Raw genomic sequence first — 10,802 nt, 5'->3', positions numbered from 1 at the left:
ATTAGGATCATTATAGGCAAATGCTTGTTTAGATGATCATAATAGATGAAAAACCTTTGTATTTATTTATGATAAAGCGTAATAGATTCTGTGATTTTATTAATCAGTTATAACATCTCTTCAATTGATAGTAGCTAGAGATTACATGAAATTGTATATTTGTGAATAAACTAGTTTGAAGACTTACTTTCATCGAAAACATACATGATATCAACTAAATCCAAATTAAACTACCCTCCAACACCAAATAGAGAGTGCCAACAACCTCAATTGGTTTCTTTTTTAAAGGAATCCATGTAATGAATTAGTTATGTATAGAATCTTACCAATATCGATCTATCATTTATTTAAAGGAGCATCAATAATATATGACTCATAAGAAACATGACTTAATAAAGTATTATAGTTCTTCTCTAGCCACTATTGGAATTTCAAATATTCTTTCCTCATGCGTCCTTTAGTTCTACAAAAATGACATGTAGGACCACCTGGTCTTTTCAAACTAAAAGGGTTTGCCTTGTCAATCATAAGGTTGAGAGTATCATTATTTCCATAGTTGCGACCCTTGCCATGCATCTTTTGTTTCCTTTATTTGAAACAAAGGTAATTACGTGAACACTGTCAAGTCGTCTAGATTTCAACCTGCCTTCTTTTTGGACACACATAGAAATTAGCTTGCTCATCTTCCGTTTCTCTCTTTGCACATTATAGTTGATCTTAAAAGGACCAAACTATGTAGGAAGATATGTCATGATGAAGAGAACAAGAAAACCTTCAAAGATCTCCATATCTAAGGATTTATATCTAAGCATTTAAGTTGAGTAGTGATATCATTCATCCACATAATGTGCTCACGAATACCATTGATTCCATTACAGTGTCGACTCGTAATGCATGATCCAAATCCATGACCTAAGAGTGAGACTTATTTGCTCTGTCCATTTCTTAAAATTTGCACAACTCAATTGTTCAATAGTTTCAGGAGTAGGTTTCAACTCCTATGCCCTACAAGGAGACAGGGCAAAAGTCTGAAAGTGAGCCTTAGAATAGGAGTAGAGTAGGACCGACAAAAAAAATTGTTTAATAGAGGAAAGACTCAATTTTTCAATAAAGGAAAGATAACTTGTAATAACATCGAGATGGTATGCTTGATCGGAATAATTAAATTCATACACATTAGTACCTTTAAGAAATCCACAAAAATAAATAAATGCTTTAATTCATCATCACAATAAACTAAAAAATGAACCACTCATCTTACATAGAAAGGTAAAATACACAAAACCTTACTAAAAAAAATAAAAAAATCCAAGAATCATATGTAGCCTTCTATTGGGCTGATTTTAAATACTTTACATTGATTCTTCTATAATATACCAGCAAATTCATGAGGCAATAATAGATCAAATTAAATCACTATCGGGCAAAATTTATTTGAGCGGGCATTAGCAATTTATTTGCTTATTGGAATATCATTATACTCAAAATTAAATATCTTAATTTTTCTTTAGGCTACAAATTTAATCATGACCATAACATGATATGGTTTTTATCGTCATCTAAATCTATTTAAAACAATAATCTTCCTTTGGGCCGATTACCAAATCAAATAGTTTAGAACTGAATATGTATGATATATATATATATATTCAACATCATAGAGTTGTGCTTGACAAGTTTAATACAACCCAGTAAGCAAGTATTGAGAAAACAATTACATATGACACCACCACATTCACACACCATTAACAATACTTGCTTTCCATATATATGTTTGCCAAATAAAAGAGAGTGGAACAGCACAAAATTAGGCCATTCAATGGCCATATCATGCAACAATAAGCAAAATTTATGACAATGTCTATCTATTTCAAACGTTTGGTTAATACAAATTCAAAAAAAAATCCCAATCAAATTCATTATTTGCATAAGATATTTGAAAAGTTGATTATCGTATATCTATTCCATCATCAATGAAATACTATGAATCAATCATTAAAAGAGCTTAAAGATATAATAAATATTATAACCATGTTTATGCGTTGAATAAACCAATGCTCCAATACCACATGTTTGATTAATAGAATCTTTCAATCACATGAATGAGATCAAATTAATAAATATAGCATACTCGAATCAAATGAAGTCATTATTGATCTAATGAGAGAGATGATGTCTTCTTGTGGATATGAATTTTGACCACTCTCCTCTATAATGGTTGTAATTGGTGTGTATTTTTTGAGGTAAGACTAACGTAAATGTCATAACTTTCGTACGACACTTAGTTGAGTGCCATAATTATTTTTTCCGCTCACTTGAGTACCACAAATTTGAAAAATCCATCATTTAAATGCCATTAGTGATTTGCCTTGCTAGAAAATTCAACATAGACACTAGTTATCCTACATGGCTTCTTTACATCGACATAGACAATTTTTTAATAATTTTTTTAATTTTTAATATTCCTTTTTTTTGCCCTTTCTAGGGTTGGCAATCCTCATTGGCTACAAAAGTCCTAGGTCTCCTTGTCTAGATCTAGTAAGGAACTTCGTGGCCTTGCGTGTGGTTGACAAGGCTGTCACAGCTGACGAGGGTCTCGAGTGACCTCACCGACTCTAAAAAAAAGGAAAAAAAAAAAAAAAAAAAATTAAAATTTAAAAATCAAAATTTAAAAACTTAAAAGATTTAAAAAAGCATTAAAGAATCCACGTTGGATGGGAAATTAATATTAAAAAATTCGAGTGGGATGATTTGTCAAAAATGGCACTCAACTTATCAATTTACTCTGATATGGCATTTAAGTGATTGAAAAAAAGTTATGTCACTTAAGTGAATGCCTTACGAAAGTTATGACACCTACTTAATTCTTCTCTTGTATTTTTCTCTCGATAATTTTGTGAGAAATAGGTGAATCGCAATAATTGGATGCCAACGTTTTCTACCAAAGAGAGACATTATATAGAGACAATGATGGATTAACTCTAGAGCTCTCAAATCTTAACCATCCATCAAGGTTTAAGATATGAGTTCCATGTGCCTAATTAAATGTCACAACTATATAACCCATTAATGTATTTAATTCAATTGGGCTCATGTCAAATGTTAAATAATGGACCTAATAAGTTACATAAATAAGTTGTTGGATCTCGTCAAGTCCAACATCCACTTCTTTCTCATTAAGGAAAGACAAGACAGTTAATCCTATGTCCAAGTAATGACAATTCTTTTGTTATTGTCCCTGTTTTATCGTAATTAGTATGTGAGCAAAATAACTATTTTCCATGTTTTCCCTTTTCACATTGTCCGAGTTTGACTATTTTATAAGGTTTGGAATTTGTTTGGCTTCGTAAAACCAACCCTTGACGGCATTTAATAATAATAATGATAATGATAATAAAATGTGAAATATTTCTCACACAATAGATTATGGTACTGTCGCCCCGTGAAGGACAAACTGCCGGCCTTGGTCCTCGCCCCGCACTAGTTAGCACGCGGGGTAAGTTTTTGGCTAGTAGGAGCGGCAGGGAACGTGATCCCTGTCCTGCCCTGTTCCCATCCCTAGTGAATTTTCTCATTCAACTTACTCAATACACTTTAAGAATATTTAACCTGCTTAGGGTTTCACGGGTTATCAAATGCTAATCCCGTAACAATACGAGCATATCAATATGGGTAAAATTACATTTCGTGGGCATAAAAAGTTCAGTCATAAAAGAGTTGGAAGGCTCCTGCAGGCCCAAATGGGCCATTTGGCCCACTTGTGTTTTGTAGCAATCTGCCTTATAAGAAAAAATAGCAGAAGCCTTTAGTAAAAAACCGTTTACTACGTGAAATAAATGTATTTATATGATTTTCAGCAAAATTTTCATCTCACATTCATTTGTCAATTTTAGGCTCCGTTTATTTCACGAAAAATAAATGATTTGAAGCTCTGTTTATATTCATTATAGGGACATATGTACCGTCATGTTGATAGAGAATATGAACCATATCACAATATGATTAAATCTTGTCTCTAGTTTTTGAAAACCAAATGGAATTAAAATAAAAGTGTATTATATTATCCTCCATCCCTGATTTGATAGATGTCAAGAACATAAAATAATATAGGAAAACATGCCCATAAATAATCTACTCACTCTATCTCCTACAAATTCATATTGACCTGTGAATTTCCAAAGCATAGTCTGGCTCTTGTCTAAGCTTTTTATTTTGCAAAAGCAAAATGGGGTTACCCGTCCCAGTGGAGCATTTGATAAACCATTTAGTTAAGGCTTTTTTTTTTTTTTTTTCCTTTCCTCCCATTGCAGCCACTAATCACTAGAGCCGAGAGTCGCCCCGTTGACAATTGCTTATGTTATATGCTTAAATTCATATCCTAGTTTTTTATACAACATTTGGTGTCGTCTCATTCGGAGCCGAATTCATTACATAGAAATGAAACATCTAGAGGCGATTTTGTAGTTCTTTGCTTTTTGGTCGAAGGTAAATCTGTATTCTATGCAGGCAAGAAATGGTGTTTTTTCTCCCTATGAGAACGGGCGGGGGAGGTCGAGACAAATTGCAAGATTGCGGCAGATATGCTAAGGGACAGAGAAGAAAGCCCATGGGCCCTGGTTCCTATTGTAAAAGATTGCAAGATGTTATTGTTCCATTGTTGGCCATACTTAGGGCCTGTTTGGCAAATTTTGTTATCGTTCCCCGGAACAAAAAAAAGAACAGAAACATGTTTGGTAAAATTTTCGTTCCCAGAAACAAAATATCTATTTTTTTATTCTCGATAACAGATTTGGAACATAAATAAGAAGTAAAAAAAAGTTGTTTCTTATTCTCGAGAACAATTCTAACAAACAATTTTTCTCTCTCCTATTTTCTTCTTCTTCTTCTTCTTCTTCTTCTTCTTCTTCCTTCTGATCAGTCACCGACCTTGGCCATGGCCAATGCCGCCCACCCCAGCCCGATGAGGCCTAGCAATCTTGCCGAGTGTTGCCGGCCCTCGGAGACGCCAAGCCACAACAAGGCTCATTAGCTTGAGCCTCACCCACCGGCCAGTGAGGCTTGGCCTCACCCAGGGTGAGGCTTGACCTCGCCCGGGCGGCACGAGGTTGGCCTCATCGGCCACCAAGGCCATGGCGAGGCTCGACCATATTCAACGAGGCCACTAGTGAGGCTTAGCCTCACCGAGGCTCGCAAGCTCGCCCAAGCAATCGCGGTGGCTCGTCATGGCTGATGATCGGCCACAAAGAGAAAGAAAAGAAGAAAAAAGAAAAAAATGAAAATATATATAATAAAAATATTGAAAAATTAAAAGAAAAACAAAATTATACAAGTTTACCAAACATATTTCTATTTCTAGAATAGAAATTTTTTTGTGATTACAAGCATGTTCTTATACTCATAAATTGTTATTTGGAAAAAATAAAAATAAAAAATCATTTATGTTCAAAAATTGTTTATCGGAATATAAACGTTATCAAACGCGCCTTTATTATTCCATTACGGCGGTTTGGTTGCCCACAACCCAACTAAGAAATTCTCATTCCTGATTGGATTAATAACCCCATCGAGTCCTCCTAGGAATATCCTTCGTTCATATGTTTTCCCCGTTACGAACTCAAAACGAGAATTGCAACTCCTCCGATTATAGCAACTTTTCCTCGACAGAAATCCCTTCACCGGATCTTACCAAAACGCGCAAAAGTGCTCTGCATTCTCTCCCTAATCATTAATCATCGCCCAACCAAAAACTAACCTTTGCTTCTTGCATTTTGCCTCCCGACCCACCAATCAGAAACAACCCACATTGAAAAGGGACCCACGAATCCTCCTCTGTCTTACATAGTTTAAAAGAAGATCAGATGGGGAAGTCTAATGATGGTGGATGCAGAGCAAGTTGCATCCGTCCCATTATTCTAACAGCAGCACCCTTCCATTTTCTCACACCCACCGTTGACCGGACCGTACAGCGTTAAACTAGCTTAGAAAAAGCTTGTCCTTTGTCTTAATTCTGCACTTAAAAAGGGGTCTAACGCGTGCTGTTACCGTGTTACCGACCCTGCTCAGCTGTCGCTCTCCCCAGTTGCCTCTATTGCCCTGTATTCATAGGGATCTCCGGAATCAGGAGCTCTTCTTGATTCTCTGGAGTCCGCCACACGCTCGCGATGTATCGATGGAACAGAAAGAAGAACCAGTTTCCTTTGCTCGTGCTCGTCTTCCTCGGCTTCATCGTTTGTTCGATCCTGTACAACGAAAGCAGCATCCGACAAATCAACCATGACCCGGATCGAGTCCCCCGGAAGCAACCTGCGGTCACTTTCGTGAGGCCGAATCAATTAGCTCGCAGGGGCAAAGCTCCTGGTACGCTGCACTTCGTCTTTTCACTTGAACTTGCGAAAGGGTTTGTGGGTTCTAGTGTTCCTTTTCTCTGTTTCTTGGTAATTGGCAGTGGGGTACTTCGTTGGATTGAAATTTCGCGTTTAAAGTTTGAATTTTTTTGTGGGTTACTTTTTGTAGTAGGGGTCTTGGATAGATTTAGTAGATGCAACTCCACGAGAGAGTATAGTGGGAGGAAGATCAGGTGGGGTGAGGCTGCACCGGCGTCTGAACGACGAAGGGTTGATTTGGAGAGGTGCAATGTGTTTTCGGGGAGATGGGTGTTCGACAATGCGTCGTTCCCGATGTACGGCGAGTCGGAATGCCCATACATGTCGGACCAGTTGGCTTGCCACAAGCATGGGAGGTCTGATTTGGACTACCAGCATTGGAGATGGCAACCTCATAATTGCAATTTAAAGAGGTAATTCCTTTTTAGGATTTAGTCTGCTGTGCTTGTTTTGACTGTGTCCTTGCCTTATATTTGCATGGCTACGGCAAGAAGCTCCAACTTTGATGTGATAGTCTGAAGTCTCATGAACGAGTAGATTTGGTAAGGGAATTTGGTTAAGTTTGGAAACAGCTTGGATGATCTGTCTTTGAACTCTAAATGAGCAGATGTCTTTTCTGGAAATAAATTTTGTCAAGTGTTTACAGGAAAATGATACACTCTAGGTATCTTTTTAATTTTGTGTCCACAAAAACAAAATGAGTTACTGGATGCGTTGTTTGGTATGTAGTTGCAGTAATAACTGGACTGGTTTCCTTTTTGTTTGACCATGGTTGTGGTTTTCTTGTTCTGATAGATGGAGTGTGACTGAAATGTGGGAGAAGTTGAGAGGAAAAAGACTAATGTTTGTTGGAGATTCACTAAATCGAGGGCAATGGATATCGATGCTCTGTCTGTTGCAGTCAGCAACTTCTGAGGACAAAAGATCTATAACGCCTAATGCAGCTCTTACAATCTTTAGATCAGAGGTAAAGCTTGTATTCTGGCATTGCAGTCCATGGTCCCTGAGAGGCATTTTATTCCTGACTTTTGATTTTTGCAAGTGCATGGCTAAAGTATGTCTTCAACATTCTTTATAGGAGCAGGCAATTTTTTTCAAGTTCCTTAGATAATTTCTCTTGTGTTGGTTCGTTTGCAGGAATACAATGCTACTGTGGAATTTCTCTGGGCCCCTCTCCTTGTTGAATCTAACTCCGATGATCCAGTGAACCATAGGTTGGACGAGCGAATAATACGGCCGGATTCAATTCTGAAGCATGCGTCACAGTGGGAGCATGCTGACATTTTGGTCTTCAACACATATTTATGGTGGAGACAAGGTCCTGTTAAGCTTCTGTAAGTACGGCACTGGTGGTGATTCTAGTAATGCAGAACTAGAATAAGAGTCTGATTTTATGTTGGCAAAGTATGACATGTGATGACTGTTGCAGATGGAGTGATGACAGAGATGGTGATTGTGAAGAATTAGATGGTTTGGGCGCAATGGAGTTGGCAATGGAGACATGGGCAGATTGGGTGACCACTAAGCTCGATCCTCGCAAGAAAGTTCTTTTCGTCACCATGTCTCCAACGCATCTCTGGTGGGTAGCGCTCTTTTCTCATGCTACCAATGTACCTGATGTGCTATATCGGCTAATCCAAGCATGAATATAAACTCTTTTAGACATAGTGATACAAACTTCAGAAATTGCACAAGCACTTCGCTTTTCCTTTCCTCACTGTTTTCTGGAAAACATCAGCAAAAGATAGTGACGATAGTGGTTGTCTTGCAGAAGATATTAGTGAATTTTTCCAAAGTGAAAATATTGTGTTCGGAGAGAGCTGTTCAAGTTTTTCCAATATTGGACTTAATTTTTCCAGCTCCATGAATGTTTTCTTTTGAAGCGAAAAATCACATATTGGAGAATGGATCAAGGTGCAGGAATACTTCCTAGGAAAACAACAATAATGCTTGCACAAATTCACACCTAACGTGATAAACAGAGGCATGTTTAGTTTGCCTGATGCCAAGTACTAGGAATACCTATCAGATCTCTGTCGGCCTGTTATCTGTTCCATGACCCCTTATCTGATGTTTCTATCTTTTCTTAATTCAGGAGCCGAGAATGGAAGCCTGGGAGCGAAGGGAACTGCTACAGCGAGCAGGCTCCTATCAATGTGGAGGGCCACTGGGGAGCCGGTTCTGACCTGCCGACGATGCGCATGGTGGACCGAGTTCTTGGCAAGCTGGGTCCGAGAGTCTCCGTGGTCAACATCACTCAGCTCTCGGAGTACCGGAAGGACGGGCATCCGTCGATCTATCGGAAGTTCTGGGAGGCGCTGAAGCCTGAGCAGCTGTCGAACCCCGCGAGTTACTCCGACTGCATCCATTGGTGTCTACCGGGTGTGCCCGATGTGTGGAATCAGCTATTGTTTCATCATTTGTGAATCTGAGATGTATATCATTGAGCTTTACTGCTGTGTTTGTTATAGAATGAAGGAAATTTCAAGTTTATTGCCACTCTCTCTTCAACAAATCAATTCATTATTTTATCAGCACTTCTTCATTGGACTAGTTATTCTTTTGCTTTGCTTTAATATGGTGATATAATTGATAAGAAAAACCAATTCGAACAAATAAAACTGATTTCTACAAAAACATGATCGTATCTTTGCATTTTGATGGTATTCTAACCATAATGTATGTTAAATCACTAGAGATGCAAAGACAAACCTAAAATTGACAGGTACCACGGTAAGTAATAGCCATTTCCAAATGCACCAATAAGTAGGGACGGGCAAAGAAATTGAGAAACGGACTGGCCTAGCTTTGGTAGTTCTCATGGTGACTGGTCTACTTCCAATTTCCAATTTACTAGAATTGGTAAGTATCAATCCGGTTCCTGTTCTAGACGTGGAATTGCCCATCGCCTACTTGGATTGAACCGGTATAAGTATATATTAAAAAAAAAAAATTCTAACTCAATTACTTAATTATTTAATAATTTTTTACCAATAAATAATGTTATTGACTAATTTTGTCTCTTAGATGTGTAATAGGATTAATCATCCTATTTTTGTTTATGCTAATAATCCATTTACTTGCATTCTCAACCAAAACAAAATAAACAAATGAAGATGAAGGAAATGACTGATTGGAGATGTTCATAAATGATGCGGTACTTTGTTGTCACGATTAAGAGCCAATGGCTCGTTTTAAGAGCATAATTAGGTCTCTCTTTATCCAACCCTGTGATTAAATTATGATGACATTGAAAAAAGATGGATCAAACAATTAATATTTTAACTCATGTGGAAATTAGGACTTCTAAGTTCTAACATATTGTCTAATTATCCGCATGTTTCCAGTGTTGAGAAATCTTAAGAGAACCACACCATCACCTTTGAAGAAACTAGGTTTACCATGATAATAATTGATGAATGCAATTTTGCACGAATCGAAGACTGATTTTATGGATCCATCTAAGAATCGGATCGGACCTGGTGGTCCAGTTCTCAGGTGGATTTATAGAACTAACAAGTAATTCTCGATTTTAATTTTTTGAAACCAGTTCTTAGTGGGTAGTTCCCAATTTCCAATGTTAGAACCTCCCACCCGAGTTATGCTCACCCTTACTAATAATCTTTTTGACAATTATATTAAAGTGTTATCTTTTAGTTATCATATAATTTATAGATTCATATAAAGTTGAGGGTAGTTATGCCATGATTATGCTAGCAATGTGTGCATATAATTCTCAATCTCAATCCAATTTCTTTTTATAACTTGGAGATCTATTTATATTGAGTTTTCACATGTCATATACCGATCATACAAGTTATTTCACACGCGTGTTTCCATATGAAAGACATTAGATGGAACTAATGAAGATAAAATCTGTAATGGTCCATCAATATCAGATTTCTTTTTTCTTTTTGATGACCGATGGACCATCAAAAATCACTCTTTGGGGATTACACGACTCCTCATCGCAAGCCGTTATTTAGACATAAACTCTCGGGGGCTGATCCAGTAAATTATTTTTAAGTTGTGAGTATCCGGAGATTCGAACTCGTTTCCTCAGTAATGAAGTAGGAAAGTCCAATCATCATAGTTATTTACGGATGGGTTTAATATTAGATTTTTTTGTACTCAGAAAAGTAGTTTTTGATAAACGTACATCGGTTCGTACTTCTTTTTCGGTGGCAGGGACTCCATTTGAATTTAAGCTGCTTTCAAGATATGAAATTAGATTTTTCTACGCCATAACATCATCATCGTGGTACCAGAAAGACGCGAACGTTGCGGTACACGAGAGGGTCGTACGACGGTTCAAACTGGAATCTCAGAACCTTCGCCGCCATCGAACGCCACACGTGCTCCATCCACAGTCCACAAGTTTCGCAACAAGCTTCCGAAGATATTTCTCCGTTTTCCCTC

At 37.4% G+C, this 10,802-nt stretch overlaps 1 protein-coding gene across 2 annotated transcripts; it reads left to right on the top strand.

Moving 5' to 3' along the window:
- The first annotated feature begins 5,935 nt into the window (after positions 1–5,935).
- Positions 5,936–8,920, top strand: LOC104426028 (protein trichome birefringence-like 35). Of its 2 annotated transcripts, none has more exons than XM_010039064.3 (6): positions 5,936–6,357; positions 6,517–6,796; positions 7,179–7,350; positions 7,521–7,717; positions 7,813–7,962; positions 8,479–8,920. In XM_010039064.3, the coding sequence occupies exons 1-6, from the start codon at positions 6,162–6,164 to the stop codon at positions 8,807–8,809; spliced, it is 1,326 nt and encodes a 441-aa protein (XP_010037366.2). In that variant the 5' UTR covers positions 5,936–6,161; the 3' UTR covers positions 8,810–8,920. The 2 variants fall into 2 exon arrangements, with proteins under 2 accessions (XP_010037366.2, XP_010037290.2); XM_010038988.3 differs by having other exon boundaries at positions 5,948–6,357; positions 6,514–6,796.
- Positions 8,921–10,802: the final 1,882 nt, after the last annotated feature.

The sequence above is a fragment of the Eucalyptus grandis genome, chromosome 1 (genome assembly GCF_016545825.1).
Source record: "Eucalyptus grandis isolate ANBG69807.140 chromosome 1, ASM1654582v1, whole genome shotgun sequence".
NCBI lineage: Eukaryota > Viridiplantae > Streptophyta > Magnoliopsida > Myrtales > Myrtaceae > Eucalyptus > Eucalyptus grandis.
This window is presented reverse-complemented; position numbering and strand designations above follow the sequence as displayed.